Genomic DNA, 15,795 nt, shown 5'->3' on the forward strand with positions numbered 1-15,795 from the left:
CCATCGTTGCGGGCCGCAGCCTCCGCCGGCCCCGCCGCTGAGCGAGCCTCCCCGCGCCCCCCGCCTCCCGGGCTGCAGACGGGGAGCCGCGCGCCGCTCACCCTTCCGGATTCGGAGACCAGAGCTACCGAGTTGGTCAGACCCGGTGGGCGGGGGCGCCGTCTCTTTTGGCTCCTCCGGGGCGCCGTAAGGGGAGACCGGTGCGTCCCTAGCAACCGTTAGCGCGGGCTTCTGGGCGCCGGCTCGCGGAGTCCCGCCCACAGGCGCTACTGGTTGGCTCGCGGCGCCTGTCCATCGACACGAGTCGTTCTGCGATTGGCCGGTGCGGCCGAGCAGCCCCTCCCCGCGCGGGGAAGCGAATTTGGCGGCTCGGCCCAGGCGGGCGGCAGGTGAGATGGACGGGGCGGCCGGCGGACGAGCCCAGGAGCCCCGCTCCCCCCGCGTCCGCCCGGGGGGGCCCGCCGCCGCCTTGCGGCCGTTTGCGGTGCCCTGGCCCGGGCCCGGGGCGACCCGCGTGTGTGGGGGAGGCCGGGGTGTGTGTATGTGTGTGGGGTGTCCGGGAGAGGCCCGCGTGTGTGGGGGGGGCGGGGGAGCGAGGGTGTGGGGGGGCGCCCGGGGCCCGGGAGAGCGAGGGTGTGGGGGGGCGCCCGGGGCCCGGCCGCGCCCGCGCACAGTCCGCCCGGAGCTGGCAGCCTGCGTCCTCCAGGCGTCCCTGCCCGTCTCCTGGGGAAGGCGCGTCCCGTCCCGGAGCGGGGAGGGCTTGGCAGGCTACCCACCCCCCCGCGGCTCCCCCGCCTCCGGCTCCCCCCCCCCCCCGCTCCCCCCTCCCCCCCGCTCTCCACCACCCCCAGCTCCCCCCACTCCACCCCCCCCAGCTCTCCACCCCCATCCATCCCCCCCCAGCTCTCCCCACCCCTGCTCTCCACCACCCCCAGCTCTCCCGCTCCCCCCACTCCACCACCTCCAGCTCCCCCCACTCCACCACCCCCAGCTCCCCCCACCCCTGCTCTCCACCACCCCCAGCTCTCCCTCTCCCCCCATTCCACCACCTCCAGCTCCCCCCACTCCATCACCCCCAGCTCCCCCCACCCCTGCTCTCCACCACCCCCAGCTCCCCCCACTCCACCACCCCCAGCTCCCCCCACTCCACCACCCCCAGCTCTCCCCCCCTCCCCACCCCATCCATCCCCCCCAGCTCCCCCCTCCCCCCTCTCCACCACCCCCAGACCTCCACTCCCTCTCCCCACTCTCCACCACCCCCAGCTCTCCCCACCACCACTCCCAGCTCTCCACCCCCATCCATCCCCCCCAGCTCTCCCCCCTCTCCACCCCATCCATCCCCCCAGCTCTCCCCACCCCTGCTCTCCACCACCCCCAGCTCTCTCTCTCCCCCCACTCCACCACCTCCAGCTCCCCCCACTCCACCACCCCCAGCTCTCCCTCTCCCCGCTCTCCACCACCCCCACCTCTCCCCACCACCACCCCCAGCTCTCCACCCCCCATCCATCCCCCCCAGCTCTCCCCCCTCTCCACCACCCCCAGCTCTCCCCCCCTCTCCACCACCCCCAGCTCTCCCCACCCCTGCTCTCCACCACCCCCAGCTCTCCTCCCCACCCCCATCCATCCCCCCCAGCTCCCCCCTCCACCACCCCCAGATCTCTTCTCCCTCCCCCCCTTCTCCACCCTCCTCCACCCTCCCCTCCACCCCCCCTCTCTACCCCCGGCTCTCCCCTCCCCCCACACCCCCCTGCACAGATCTGTGTGCGCACCCACTGCTGTGCTGTCGTCTCCGCCGGGCTGCCTCAAACCTGGCTTTATGCTCAATCGTCTCTTCTTTTCCCAGAGGAAGGCTGCGGCCTGAGCGCGACAGTCGGATGCGGTCTTGACACCCTTCATTCCCTTGCATCACCCAGTAAATCTAGGTCGGTGCTGTGCCACGTTTGGTCTACGGGTTCCCCTCTCCATCTTTCCACCCCTGTTTCCTGCCTGTTTGGGTGTAGCCCCCACCCTCACCCCCACCCTGGAGTGCTCCTTGGACACCGCATGTGTGGTCGTGTTGCTCCCAGCCACAGAGCCCTATAAAATCAGTATTTGGGAAAAAGTCCCGGCTGCATCCCTGGGTAGGCGTTGGAGGCCCCCAGAGCTGGTACAAAAAAAAAAAACCCAAACCCAGAAAAACTATTATAAAAACTTAGGGCTGGACTGGCCTGTGTTTTTGGCTCACATAGGAATTAAACCTGCGCAAAGCAGAGCGATGTAAGGCCGCATGAAGCCGGCCTGTGCCTGTGGAGCTGGAGGCCCCGGGTGGCTCTGCACAGGCCCCGGTCCCCCGTGGTGGGGATGTGGGGTGCGGTGTGGACCCGGCTCAGGGCACAGAAGACACAAAGGGGAAAAGGATTCAGCTTTCTTACGTCCACTCCTTGATTTGTCAGCTTTAGACACGGGCTTGTCCCCAGCTTCCCAGGAAAGACCAACTTGGCCTTAACTCCTCTCCCTTTTCTTGTTACTTTTACAAAGTAAACTTTTATAGTATTTACAATGTACTTATTAGTAAACTTACAATGTAGTCTGAAGAGTCATGTTTTTGTTTTTTTTTTACAAATTAAAGCTCTGTAATGTCCACAGAGTAGTTTGAGGCTATAGTCAAGTCTCTGTGCTTTGTTGATAGGTTGGTTGTAGAAGTAGAAATGAAACTATGATCGTGTTGTTACTTATTTTAAAAATAATTTGTTGGGCAGCCCTGGTGGTGCAGCGGTTTGGTGCTGCCTGCAGCCCAGGGTGTGATCCTGGGGTCCCGGGATCGAGTCCCATGTCGGGCTCCCTGCGTGGAGCCTGCTTCTCCCTCTGCCTGTGTCTCTGCCTCTCTCTCTCTCTCTGTGTCTCTATGAATAAGTAAACAAATAAAATCTTTAAAAAAAATAAAAATAATAAAAATAATTTGTCTATTTCGATGCCGAGAGAAAGAAAGCAACACATTCTAGTAGTTATTCAATTTCTCTTTTGCTTCCTACCCTTTTGGGTCATAATCAGCTGTTGCTCTTCCAGCCATCCCGCCCTGGATAGATACATGTGTGTAGAGAGCACCTCCTAACCTTTTAGTACATGCTGATCGATTCACTCAAAAGGATAGACGCGACGTCAGTCATGAATCGTAACAGTGAAGTGAACACAGTTAAGCCCACTGCCCACATTAGGAACGGAAAGACCCCGGGCCGTCCTGCCGTCCTGCATCCCAGCTTGCCTCTGGGCCCTCAGTGGGAACCTGCCCAAGGTTTGTGTGTCCCCTCAACAATGTATTTACGTGGGGCAGTGTAAAAAGGGAATTTTTGTGACTTGATTTTTTTCACTTATATCGCTAAGATTTGTCCTCATGTGTAGAACGTTTGTTTTCATTGTTATAACTCGTTACATGAATATACCAGAATTTTGAAACTGTTTACTTGTTGATGAGTGTTCTTTTTTCTTTTCTTCCTTTTTTCTTTTGCCATTGTGAGCCAGGCTGCCCTGAACATTGCTGTATATGTGCAAGGATCTTCTAGACTATAAACCTAAGAGTAGAATATACTGTCCTAGTAGGTTAGTATATGACCAGAATTATTTTCTGCAGACATTATATTAATTTGTTAGAGTTCCTTTTTTTTTCCTTAAGATTTTATTTATTTATTCATGAGAGACAGAGAGAGGCGGAGACACAGGCAGAGGGAGAAGCAGGCTCCATGCAGGGAGCCCGACGTGGGACTCGATCCCAGGACCCTGGGATCACGCCCTGGGCCGAAGGCAGGTGCTGAACCGCTGAGCCACCCCGGTGTCCCTGTTAGAGTTCCTATTGATCTACATTTGTGTTGATATTTTATATTGTTAGAATCATTAGGTTTTGCTGATTTAGTAGGTGTGACATTGTCATGATTATGCTGATAAAGCAAAGCCTCTTCCTCATCTGTGAAATTTTTATTTCCATTTTTCCATGGAACTGTGTGTATCTATATTATTATTTTTTTAATTTTAAGTTATTGACCTTTTAAAGTATCCTGAGTATTAATTTCCTGGTTGTATATGTGGCAGATACCTTCTCCCAGTTTGGGGTTTAATATTGTTTTGTTTGTGATATTTTTAACAAACTTTTTTTTTTAAATTTTTATTTATGATAGTCACACAGAGAGAGAGAGAGAGAGAGAGAGAGGCAGAGACACAGGCAGAGGGAGAAGCAGGCTCCATGCACTGGGAGCCCCACATGGGATTCAATCCCGGGTCTCCAGGATCGCGCCCTGGGCCAAAGGCAGGCGCCAAACCGCTGCGCCACCCAGGGATCCGACAAACAATCTTTGATGTTAAATTTATCACCCTATGTTACAGCTAGAGGTTTTTGTGTCTCACTGAAGAAAACCTTCCTTGCCCGAAGTCTTAGAGAAAGTCTAATTTTCTTCTGGAAGTTTACTGTTTTGGGCTTCACAGGTGAAGTCCCTGATGTCCCAGATGTTGCTTCGTGCGTGGGGCGTGTGCTCGCTGTGCTCGCTCTGCTTCAGCGGTTTCTTGGCTGCCCGTGGCGCTGGCTGAGCATCCCCCGCTCGGCGCCGGTGGGGTGTCCCGGGGAGGCACTGTCCCCGCAGCCCGGGGTCGGTGCTGGTAGCTGTGCAGGCCCGGGCGGGCCGCATCTGTTCCCTTGGTTGCTTTGGTTATTCCCGCCCAGACGCGCGCGCACACGCACACACACATGTACACACGCACACGCACACGCAGCTCACCACGGCTTCCTTTCAGGCTCTCACATCTGTGGATTCCCTGCGTATGGAGGGTTGCTCGCTCTCGCTCCTCTCCTCTCCCCACGTGGGTGTTCGGTTCTCTCTGTATCTCTTCCCTAATTCAACTTTATTGAGATGATGTAGACAATGAAACGTGCGGATGTTAAGTGCCCAGTTCAGGGAGCGGCAGGTGCTGAGCGCACACCCGCGGACACCCGCGGCGCAGGTGAGTGGACAGCCATCCCGGCCTCCAGTCTCAGGCTTCTTTGTGCTGAGTCAGTCCCCGCCCTGGGGACGCGGGGGTGGGGTTGGGGGGTGGTCAGGGGCCGCGATCTGCCCCTAGGGTCTGCCCCTGATGGGGCCCGAGGTCGGCATCCCGCAGGACGTGTGCTCTGGCAGCCGCTCGGCCCTGGGACCCACGCGAGCCGTCACTGCCTCCCGGGCGTGCCTTCCTGTTGCCGAGTAGGGCATAGGGCTCTCTGCGTGGCTGTGCTTTGACTGGCTTATCTCTTCGCCTGTGGGGGGACATTTGGCTTGTTTCCGGTTGGGGGCTGTTCTGAATAAGGTCGTCCACGTTTCCATGGAAGCCCACGCGGTTGTGCGCTTTCCTGCGTGGGAACCGGTGCGATCACCTGGCCCGGGGGGACAGGCGGGCGGCCGCCCAGCGCGGTGTGTCCCTCCCCACGGTTCCCGCTCCTGGCCCGCAGCCTGTGCTTCCCCCTTGGCAACCGCGGCCCCGCGTGCGGGTGTAGGCAGCTCCCGTCGGTGTGACCGCGTTTCCCGGGCTGGCGGCGCCGAACATTTTCCCAGGCGCTTCCTTGTGGTCCTCAGCCTTCCTCCGCGGCGTCTGTTTAAAACCTTTACCCTCCACGCCCCAGAGAAAAAAACGTGTGGTTGTCCGTCTGCTTAGGAAAGCCCTAGCCCTGGCTCCGTGTCTGACCCCGTCACCTGTGCATGATCTGACCCCGTCACCTTGTGCCGCGGTTTCCAGCGTATGTGCCTTTTACTTCCTCTTGTCTCTGTGTGCGGGCTCTGCCCCCAGGACGGTGCCCGGTGCCCGGTGCCCGGAGAAGAGGCCAGATGGGCTTCCCCGCCCGCTCCTGACCCTGGAAGGTGCGCGTCCCGCGCTGGCGCTTCCTGGACGCTCTGGGGCACTGGAGGACGTTCTCTCCTTCTGTTGAGTGTTTTTTTCCCACGAAGGAAGGGGGTGTTGGATTTTGTCAAATGCTTTTTTCACATCAATTCACGTGCTATGATTGTGGGATTTTTCCTTTTTTTTCTTCTTCTTTAGCCTGTTGATCCGGTGAATTGTGTTGACTGATTTCCAAAGGTTAAACCTTTTATTGCTGCGATAAACGCCACCTGGTTGTAGTGAATTCTTTTGCCACATTGCCCTGGGGGATTTGCTGACATTTTGTGGAGGATTTCTGCATCTCTGTTCACGAAAGTTATTGGTCTGCGGTCTCTTTTTCTAGCCATGTTTTTGTCCAGTTTTGGTGTCGGGGTGATGCTGGCCTCAAACCCTGGGCTGGATGTGCTCCGCCTATTTTTAATTTCTGGAGTTTGTCTAGTATTGATATTATTTCCTTCTTAAACATTTTGATAGAATTCATCAGTGAAGCCATCTGGGCCTAGAGATCTTTGTGGGAAAGTTTAAATTGCAAATGCATTTTTCTTTTAATGCTGCAATTAAAAAAAGTTAATTTTAAGAAGCTGGTTGGGTTCTTTCAATATGAAGTTGTTTTTGGGAAACCCTTGTCCTGCTCACTTTTGTGACTCCCATCTTTCACAGCTTAAACACGTGCACAGGTATTTCTAATATCTGATGTTCTCACGTGTCTGAACCTGTTTTATTTTTCTGTAGACTCCCTGAAGGTAGCTTGTTTCCTTGTCTGCACCCCTGGAGGGGAGCGTATGTGGTTGGTCTTGCTCTTGGAAACCTGTATTGAGGTTGCTTTGCTTTTGGGAAGATTGCTTTATAGCAAGGGCCCTGCTCCTGCCCGGAGGCCACACTTCCCCTCCTCGCCCCACTTCTCTGAGGGGAGCCCCCGCCCCTGAGGGTGACTCTCACGTTTCCAGCTCCAGCTCGTGTGCACCTTTATCTTCCCAAGTGTGTGTCTCACTCTCAGCAGCTCCGAGATGCCGCGGACCTATATTCTCCATGAGCCCTAGCTGCTCTGAAGGGCGGGGGCCACTCCAAAGTTATCCAGACCATCGTAGTCTTCATTTTATTTTATTTTTTCCAGAACTTTCATCTTTTGTCTTTAGATCCACTTGGAACTAATTTTCGTGCACGGTGAGTCACAGGGATGCAACTTTACCCCGGTATGATGACGCTCATCCTTTTTAAAATTGGCAGCTCACAGCTGTTTGGCATTTATCGTTTGCAGGCCCAGCTTAGCCCGTGGGTCCTCGCCCGAGCGCTGTGAGGTGTGCGTTGTCCTTATTCACATTTTGCAGAAACGGGAGCTGGAGCTGGAAGGCCACGGCTGCCTGGCCCTCGCGTGCTGGGGAACACTGCTCGGTTCCCATTGATCTTCACGGTGTGCCGGGCTCCTCGACAGACCTTGGTCCGTTTCTCAAGTGGATGATGTCCTGTTGTCTTTTTGTTTCCCTGCTGTACTGATCTCCATTTGAGTAGCTCTTTGGCGTGTTTTTTTTTTTTAATTTTTATTTATTTATGATAGTCAAAGAGAGAGAGAGAGAGAGAGAGAGAGGCAGAGACATAGGCAGAGGGAGAAGCAGGCTCCATGCACCGGGAGCCCGATGTGGGATTCGATCCCGGGTCTCCAGGATCGCGCCCTGGGCCAAAGGCAGGCGCCAAACCGCTGCGCCACCCAGGGATCCCTCTTTGGCGTGTTTTAAGCATCCTTCCGTGCTAGTGATAGCAGGGCCTCCAGTTACTGTCCGCCTTGGGGAGCCCGGCGCCCCCATGCTCGGGAGCTGGCGGCTGAGGGGAGCGTCCGCCGGGCCCTCCCAGCTGAGGGGCCTGGGGCGTGAGCCTCCACGAGGCCCCATGCTGTCGTCACCGTATGCACAATTATGAATTGGCTCCCAGACTGTTAATGGTCAAAGCCCCCTGCCTTCCTGTCCTGGTGGTGAATCTTCACGATGACCTAAAGCCAGGAGAGAACTAACTGGTGGTCTGGGCCTCCTCGGTGCTCCTTGTTTCAGTGTGGTGGTTGGGGAGGGCCAGCACCCCCCTTCTTTCCGTAGCAGGTCCGTCCTGGTAAGCGAAGCTTGGTCTTCCCTGCAAAGGCAGCTCCCCAGCTGGGCCTGTGTGTGCCCGTGATGGAGCCCTGATGGGGGAAGAGGCCCATGTGGGTCTCAAAACTGGGTTCCAAGTACTAGGAAGGTGATGGTGGGGAGGGCTCCCAGGTGCGGGGTGGGTGCCTTGCCCTGGCACCTCGGACTCCTGACCTCATCAAGGCCCGTGGCTGGGCCTCTAGATGGTGATTATGCAAGATGTCACTGCTGGAGGAAACTGAAGGACACCTGAGATTTTTCTGTATTTTTTTCCTTAACTGCTTGCAAATCTACTAGTACTTAGAAAATAAAAAGTTAGGGCACCCGGGTGGCTCTGTGGTTGAGCATTTGCTTTTGGCCCAGGGCGTGACCCCAGAGTCCCAGGATCGAGTCCTGCATCTGGCTCCTTGCATGGAGCCTGCTTCTCCCTCTGCCTGGGTCTTTGTGTCTCTCGTGAATAAATAAATAAAATCTTAAAAAAAAAAAAAAGAAAGAAAATAAAAAATTAAAAACCCCAATCTCTGGTGCCAGGCCCACCTCCAGACTCTCTACCTTGGCTTTGCCTTGCTGTTTCTGGATGCAGCTGGTCAGAACCAACCACCGGATTTGGTGCAGGCTGGGGCCGCGCAGAGCCTCACCGGCTGGCAGGTGCTCGGGGCAGTGGGAAGGTTCTTGGCCGGGGAGTTACTTCGGTTTGTGCGGAGCTGCAGCCTTGGCCTTCCGTCACGGCCCCTTCATACCCTGTTCTGTTCTTTCCCTGTTTCCTTCTCTTTCCCATCTCTTCCTCTGCATTTCTCTGGGAGAGCTCCTTTTAGCAGGACTGAGGTCCACTGGCCGTGCACCGTAGGTCCTGGCCCGCATGGTGGTTGGGTGTGTGGGAGCCTTTCGGGGCTGAGCTGCACCCAACCTGGAGAGGGGCTCGTTGGTGAAACCACTGTCCTGTTGCCAGTGCTGATCGGGTTCACTTTGTCTTCCAGTTGACGGTCGATCCCCTGGCCTGGTGGCTCCTGATGGAGGACGGAGGCCCCCCTGAGAGCCTGGCTGCACAGACCACCTGTGAGCCCAGCGAGTCCCTGTCCTCGGCCCACAGACACCTGAGCAGAAGGAATGGGCTTTCGAAGCTCTGCCAGAGCAGGACGGCCCTCTCTGGTAATACCCCCCACCCCACCCCCCCCCGGGCACCATGGGCATCAGTGTCGAAAGTGGAAGTGACGAGGAGGAGGAGCTGGAGGCTCTGGTCAAGTTTTCTGTTGTCAGGGAGGAGGTGGCCCGTGTGTGCTGGTAAAGATGCTGGTGGGACCCTGTCGGGCTGCATTTGTGCTGCTGTGATTCTTAGGCCTGAGCCTCTCCTTGCTGCAGAGCTTGTGGGGCACAGTCCTGGGTGCGGCTGCCGTGCAAGTGAGATACAGTTTTGGTGATTTAGTTCAGTAATTTTTTACAGACTGCATTGCAGGCTCGTGCTTTCCTCCCGGATGCAGACGAGTCACGCAGGTTTGAGGGCCGCCTGCTTCCTGGAGCTGCCTGAGATGTTGAGGCACCTCCTGACCACTCACTTGCTCGTTTCTCCAGGTCGTTCAGTGTCTCCAGAGCTCGAGGCTCGTTGTCTGAGGGGTGCTTTAGGAGATAGCAGGTGTAGGCCTGCAGCTGGGTGGACCTAGGACATGGGAAGTGTGTTAGGACCACAAGGAGGCTCGGAGCAGGGGGAAGTGGCTGCCGAGGAGGAGAGGAGGAGAGGAGGAAGAGGAGGGCTGGAGCCCAGCTCCCACACCAACCTGGGAGCACAGGGTGGGAGTGTTCAGAGGGAAGAAGATGCTGGGTCCTCCTGGCGAGGGCCAGAGTTTCCACGGGGCAGGTCTCTGAGGCAGCCAGGCAGCTGCCCTCAGGAGCGTGGGCTTCCCGCTCTCTGCGTGGGGAGCAGGGGCAGAGCCGGGGTCGCAGTGCCTGTCCTGTGCCGCTAGAAGGGTCAAGCTGAGCTTGGGGCAGCATGGCAGGAGGAGGGCCGAGCAGATGGCCATGCAGTTTCCAGGCTCAGAGAATGGCCCAGGGTGGGCCTGTGAACTGAGAAGGGGAAAGGAGGGAAAAGTTGTTCTTGTCTGGGTTTTGAGCCGCTGGAAGGATGGAGTTGCCACTTACTGAGATGGGAGGGTGCAGAGGCAGGGTAGGGCTGTGAGTGTGGGGTGAGCAGCGCGTTCCCGTGCGGAGTGTGTTCGCAGCCACCCAGGGGTGGGCGGGGTGGAGGGGAGGCCGTGGGCCCGAGCCTGGGGTCTTCCGGTGGTGAGAGGTCAGGCAGGTGCGGGGGATAGGGAGCCGGCCAAGGGCAGGTGGTCTGGGAGGTGGGAGCAGCCCCCCTCCCAGCGCTGCTGAGGGCTGGGGCCGGGTGAGTGCTGAGAACTGGCCACGGGGCTGAGCATCTCGGGACCCAGTGGACGTGTCGCCGAGAGCAGACCTTCTGGAGGGGTGTGTGCTGAGCCTGGTCAGGACCGCAGGCAGCTCCTGGATGGGAGACTTTCCAGGAACGAGTGCAGGGTGGTAGCTGGAGGGGCTGTGGGTCTGTAAGGACACAGGAGAGCAGCCCTCGGGGTGGGTGGGAAGGGACATCGGAGTGTCCACGCGGGAACGCCGCGCGTGGGCCGTGCGTCTGCTGTGGGCCGGGAGTCCGTGTGGCTGGACGGCGCCGGGGGTGCTGGACGCACGCCGGGCGCGCCCTGCCGGCTGACGTGAGCCTGGGACCCTGTGCAGCGTTGAGAGCAGGGCTGCGTGTGTGAGAAGCGAGCCCTCGGCAGCCTCGTGGGGCCCAGAGCCGCTGCTTTTCTTCCCAGAGGACAGATGGAGCGCCTACTGCCTGTCGTCCCTGGCTGCCCAGAACATCTGCACGAGCAAACTACACTGCCTGGTGGCGCCCGAGCAGACGGAACCGGCCGGGTCCCTGGGCAGCATGTCCTGCTGCTCGCTGCTGCGGGGCTTGTCCTCGGGGTGGTCCACGCCCCTGCTCCCCGCCCCTGTGTGCAACCCGAACAAGGCCGTTTTCACCGTGGACGCCAAGACCACAGAGGTATTTGCTTGGGGTCGTGACCCTGCCGTGCGCCCGAATCTCGCAGAACACATGGGCTCCTGGCATCAAGGCAGAGGATCGGGACAGGGATACGGTCGCTCCCCTGTGCTTGCCGGGGCCTCGGCTCCACCGGGAGGGCCGGGTACTCACAGCTGAGGGCTGATGGGCGGGATGGGCGTTTACGTGCGCGGGGCCATGCAGGCTTCCGTGTCCTGACGTCGTGGGGCTCGTCTCGGCAGCCGAAGGACAGGCCGGTTCAGTCGCGGCGCAGGCGTTTCTCCTTCCCGGGGGTTAGGACCCGCCAACCGCAGGCCGCCGGAGGAGGGGGCTCTGGGCCGTGCCCTCCTCGCTGCCGGTGACGCTCCGTCCTCTCCTCTCTGCGCCCCAGATCCTGGTGGCCAACGACAAGGCGTGCCAGCTCCTGGGGCACAGCAGCCACGCCCTGATCGGCCAGCGGCTCACGCGGTTCTTCCTGAAGCCGGACTCCGACGTGGCGAAGGCCCTCAGCGAGGAGCACGTGGAGGCCGACGGCCGCGCCGCAGTCGTGTTCGGCACCGTGGTGAGTGCGGGGCTCTGGGGCTGCGCTGCCGCGGCCTCCCTCCATGCGGGCGTGGGAGGAGGAGCGTGGCCGTGGGCGGGTGCTGGCTGGGCGCGGGGCGCTGCCGGTCTGCTCGGGTCTTACGCTCGGCACCCCTGAATCTCCTGTGTTCGGCGTTCCCCCTGCGGGCTGGCAGGGCTGGCAGGGTCTCCCGGGGCAGTGGTCCTCCCTGTGGTCCTCCCTGTGTGACCGCCAGCTGGGATGTTGGCGGGTTGAGCTGCGTGTTAGATGCCGAGCCCTCAGCCCAGGCACCGAAGGGGGTTCGATGTGCCTGCTGCTTCCGAAAAGCCACTGTCCGAGGGACTGGCGATAGTGAGGACGAGAATGCAGGATTCATCCCAGTTGGTGTCTGTTTCCTGAAGAAATGACACTGTCCCCCCACCCCCCGAGGAAGCTGATGAAAACGCCCTCTCTTCTGAGGAACGTCCGCTCAGAGACGGAGGTCCCACGCGAGGCGGGCGGCCTGGGCTCCGCGGAGGGCCGGGTGCGAGGCTGTGCATTCCCGCAGGTGGACGTCGTGAGCCGTGGCGGGGAGAAGATCCCGGTGTCCGTGTGGATGAAGAAGGTGAAGCAGGAGCGCGGCCCGTGCTGCGTGGTCGTGCTGGAGCCTGTGGAGCGGGTGTCGGCCTGGGTCACCTTCCAAAGCGACGTGAGTGCCTCTGGTGTCCCAGCCGCAGGGAGCTGACCGTGTGTCGCCTCTCCCAGCGGCCTTCGCCCGCCTCTTGCCTTCGGGGCTGTCAGAGGTCCCCCCCCGCTGTACCCCCTCCCCATGTGTGCAGCTGGGCGAGGGTTGCAGCCTCCCATCGAAAGCTGGGATGTGACCGAGCCGCTCCTAGGATTGTTTTAGGGTGTCAGCAGGGTAGCACGTGTAGAGCCATCGGAGCGGGGGCTGCCGGGCTTCACGGGAGGCTTTGAGAAATCGATAATCTGGGTGCCTCCGGCCGCAGGAGGTGATGACCTCAGGAGCGTGCCCGCTGCTTGCACTTCTGCCCGAGGAGCGCTGCTGACGGCCTTGCTTGCAGCCTGAAGGCTTGGTGTTCAACGACGTTTGCAGCGGAAGTGCCAGGGGTTTTTATCGTGATGCTTAAAAATGCTGGGTTTTTCTCCCAGGGAACCATCACGTCGTGCGACAGCCCCTTTGCTCTCCTGCATGGGTTCATGTCCAGTGAGGAGGTGCTCGGGCAGCGCGTCACAGACCTGATCCCTTCTGTGCAGCTCCCCCCGCCCGGCGAGCCCGTCCCACAGGTAGGCCCCTGAGGACCCCTGACCGCCACACCTCGCCGCTGTGCCTGGGGCCCCGTGGCTGCTGACGTCTGCCCATTCGGTGCCCGCTGGGTTCTTAGGCTGGTGATCCTGGCGGCAGGAGCGTGCGTGCACAGTGGACCCGGTCCACTCACTGCTGTCTGGGCTCCGAAGCCTTGACCTCGGGTCAGAGCCTGTGCAGCTCTCCACCCGGCCACCCGGTCTGCTCGCTCCTCCCCCTGGAGCCTGGAGCGGGCATTGCCTGCGGGATGTCTCTTTACTGAGAGGTCTGGGGGTCTTGAGGGGCAGGAGGACAGCTGAGGGCAGGTGTCCCCTGCAGGCAGGGTGACAGGCAGCTGGCGGAGGGCTGGCAGCGCTGGGGGCCTGGGGGCTTGGGGTTGGTGGGCGGAGGTTCCCAGCCTCTTGGTGCCCCATTGCCTACTGCGTGCAGCCTTCACACGCGTGGCCCACGTTGCGGTGAATCCAGCTGATGTCACACCCCGGTGACCCTGCAGAATCATACTAGACGGTTGATTTTTGCCCAAATCATCTGCTGAGACGGCATCCGAGATTCTTTTGGGATGTCCAGAGACGCTCCTTGGTTCTCTGGCTGGGTTGAGGCCAAGCCCGTCCTCTGAGCTGCTCATCTGCCACTTTCAAGCATTGTAGCTCACCTGGAGCCCCCGAGGCCCCTGAGCTCATTGTCTCTATGTCCTTTTCTCTGTCCCCAAGCTGGTGGGAGCATCCGTTGGCACAACTGCTCTGGGAGCCTGTGCGGCAGCGTCTGCTCCCTCTGAACGTAGGCAAACCTCAGACCCACCCTAGGGTCTCTTCTTCCAAGAGAGGTGTGTGCCAGGAGGTGCATGTGAGCGAGTTCTCAGCAGCACATTTGTGATGGCCCCGAACGGGGGCTCCGGACACCCCAGCAGCAAGCAGAGACAGACTCTGCACCCTCTTCCTCGTAGGACCCCTGGGACTTGGTGTGGGGAGCCTGGTGTCTTTGAGTCCCGGCCCTATCCGGGGCGCTGTGCTGGTGGAGTGCAAGCTCCCCTGCCTTCAGGGCCACCCCCGCCCAGGGGCCCCTTCTGATCTCCTGTCCCCCAGGGTAGACCCTAAAAGGGGCAGGTGGGATTGGGGGCGGGGGTTGACACACAACCCTGGGCTGGTGTGCCATCTCAACGCCTTTGGTTAGGATGCTGCCTTGGTCACAATTTACTCGGAATCAGATCTAATCCAGGTATTTAAGGCAGGGAAATAGGGCAAGGATGTGGTTTTTTGGGTGATGGAGGTGCTGAGGAGGCAGATGGGGCATGGCCAGGCCACCCAGAGGTCGGCAACAGCAGGAAGCCACTGGCCCGCAGGCTGGGGGCTGGGGCCCTCCGTGGAGGTGGGGCCCAAGGTGGAGGGCGGGGAGAAACATGCTGGCCCTCCCTCCCTGCAGGGTGGGCACACACACCTTGCCCTTTTCTTGGTTGCCCTGGTGTGTGCGGCCCTCAGGCCCTTGTGGAGTGGGGAGCAGCTCCTAGGCTGGCTCTCCCCGGACACAGCTCCTCGCCAGGGCTCTGCTTTCCCTGGGGCGCAGGTGGGGTGCAGGGAGATTGGGGCAGGAGGAGCCGTGTGGGGAGTGAGGGGGTCGGGGCACGCTCCCCGGGACGTGTAGGGGGGGCTCAAGTCTAAAGCTACAAAGACTCGGCTTGGGCCGCGTGAGATGCTGCCGTCAGCTCAGTAGCGTGTGTTTCTTCCAGAATCTCAAGATCCAGAGGTCTGTTGGGAGAGCCAAAGATGGCACCACCTTCCCGCTGAGCTTAAAACTGAAATCTGAGGGTGGCGGCGAGGCGGTGGGAGGCAGCAGGGCAGTCCTCGAGTGCAGTTACTCGGCATCCGTCTGGGTGTTCTCCACCATCAGCGGCCTCATCACCCTCCTGCCCGACGGCACCATCTACGGCATCAACCACAGCTTTGCACTGATGCTGTTCGGTTACGGGAGGACGGAGCTCCTGGGCAAGGTGGGTCCTCCCTGGGCGGCCGGCCTGCGCTCCCCTGCGGGGTCCGGTCCATTTTCGCAGTGAGGACGTGTGCCTGTCGCAGGCCTGGTACCTCCCTGTCTCCTGGTCTGGCCCACTGGCTTTCCCCGGGGGAATGCTGGGCACCATTCTCACTACTGGCTCTCGCTTCTCAGGACCCCCACTGAGCACTCAGTGACCCCCCCACCCCCCACCCCTACCCCGGGACTGTCTCCAGAGCCTCGTCTGTGTTCTGTGCCAGGAGGGGGAAGGGCTGTGGCCTGGAAACCTGTTCTGAACAAGGTCTGGTCTTAGGTGTCGGACGAGTGTGTACGTCACAACCGTGCAGATTTGTTCTGCACCCAGAGGTGGGGGCTTATCCACACCTCTGCGCTAGGGGCCATCATGGGAGGGCCTGAGGTGTGGTCGGGGTCAGAGGACGGTGTTTCTATAAACTTCTTCCTTGGCGTGAGCTTTCTCTGAACTTCTTGAATACAGGTGGTGGGTGGGTGGGGTCTTCACAGCGAGAGCCAGGCCCGTCCGGGTGTTGATTGCCCCGTTTGTATCTGAGACTGCCGAGCCAGAGCTGTCGGTATCTTGCTGCAAAGCACCATAGGCCTGGTGCCTGAGACAGAACAATCTTGTATTTAGGTCACAGATTGGCCCTTTGGGCTGAGTGTAGCAGGATGGCTCATGGGCTCCGTGTGGTGTCCGCCAGGGCTGGCGTCCTCCAGGGCTGCGTCCGCTCACGTGTCTGGCTGGCCGGGACTGTGGCTGGGGCTGGTGTCGGGAGCCCGTGTGTCATTTGAGGGCCAAGCTCCAAGGGCAGCCGTGGTGTGCCCCTCCTGGGATGGTCCCAGGGTCCTCCTGGGTCCTGGGAGGGGCACACGGGGGAAGGAGAGGCCGCTGCGTGCT

At 59.9% G+C, this 15,795-nt stretch overlaps 1 protein-coding gene across 2 annotated transcripts in view; it reads left to right on the forward strand.

Moving 5' to 3' along the window:
- The window catches only part of PASK (PAS domain containing serine/threonine kinase), a 35,017-nt gene that overhangs the window by 430 nt on the left and 18,792 nt on the right, over nt 1-15,795 (forward strand). The window contains exons 1-8 of one of the 2 annotated variants that reach the window (XM_025987685.2): nt 96-389; nt 1,844-1,922; nt 8,963-9,134; nt 10,805-11,037; nt 11,426-11,596; nt 12,144-12,284; nt 12,746-12,880; nt 14,623-14,883. In XM_025987685.2, the coding sequence (XP_025843470.2) occupies nt 8,996-9,134; nt 10,805-11,037; nt 11,426-11,596; nt 12,144-12,284; nt 12,746-12,880; nt 14,623-14,883 (1,080 nt within the window). In that variant the 5' untranslated portion in view covers nt 96-389; nt 1,844-1,922; nt 8,963-8,995. Of the gene's footprint in view, nt 1-95; nt 390-1,843; nt 1,923-8,962; nt 9,135-10,804; nt 11,038-11,425; nt 11,597-12,143; nt 12,285-12,745; nt 12,881-14,622; nt 14,884-15,795 lie in introns of those variants that run through there. The other variant, XM_072718929.1, reaches the window with a different exon arrangement.

Source organism: Vulpes vulpes, chromosome 9 (genome assembly GCF_048418805.1).
Source record: "Vulpes vulpes isolate BD-2025 chromosome 9, VulVul3, whole genome shotgun sequence".
Taxonomy (NCBI): domain Eukaryota; kingdom Metazoa; phylum Chordata; class Mammalia; order Carnivora; family Canidae; genus Vulpes; species Vulpes vulpes.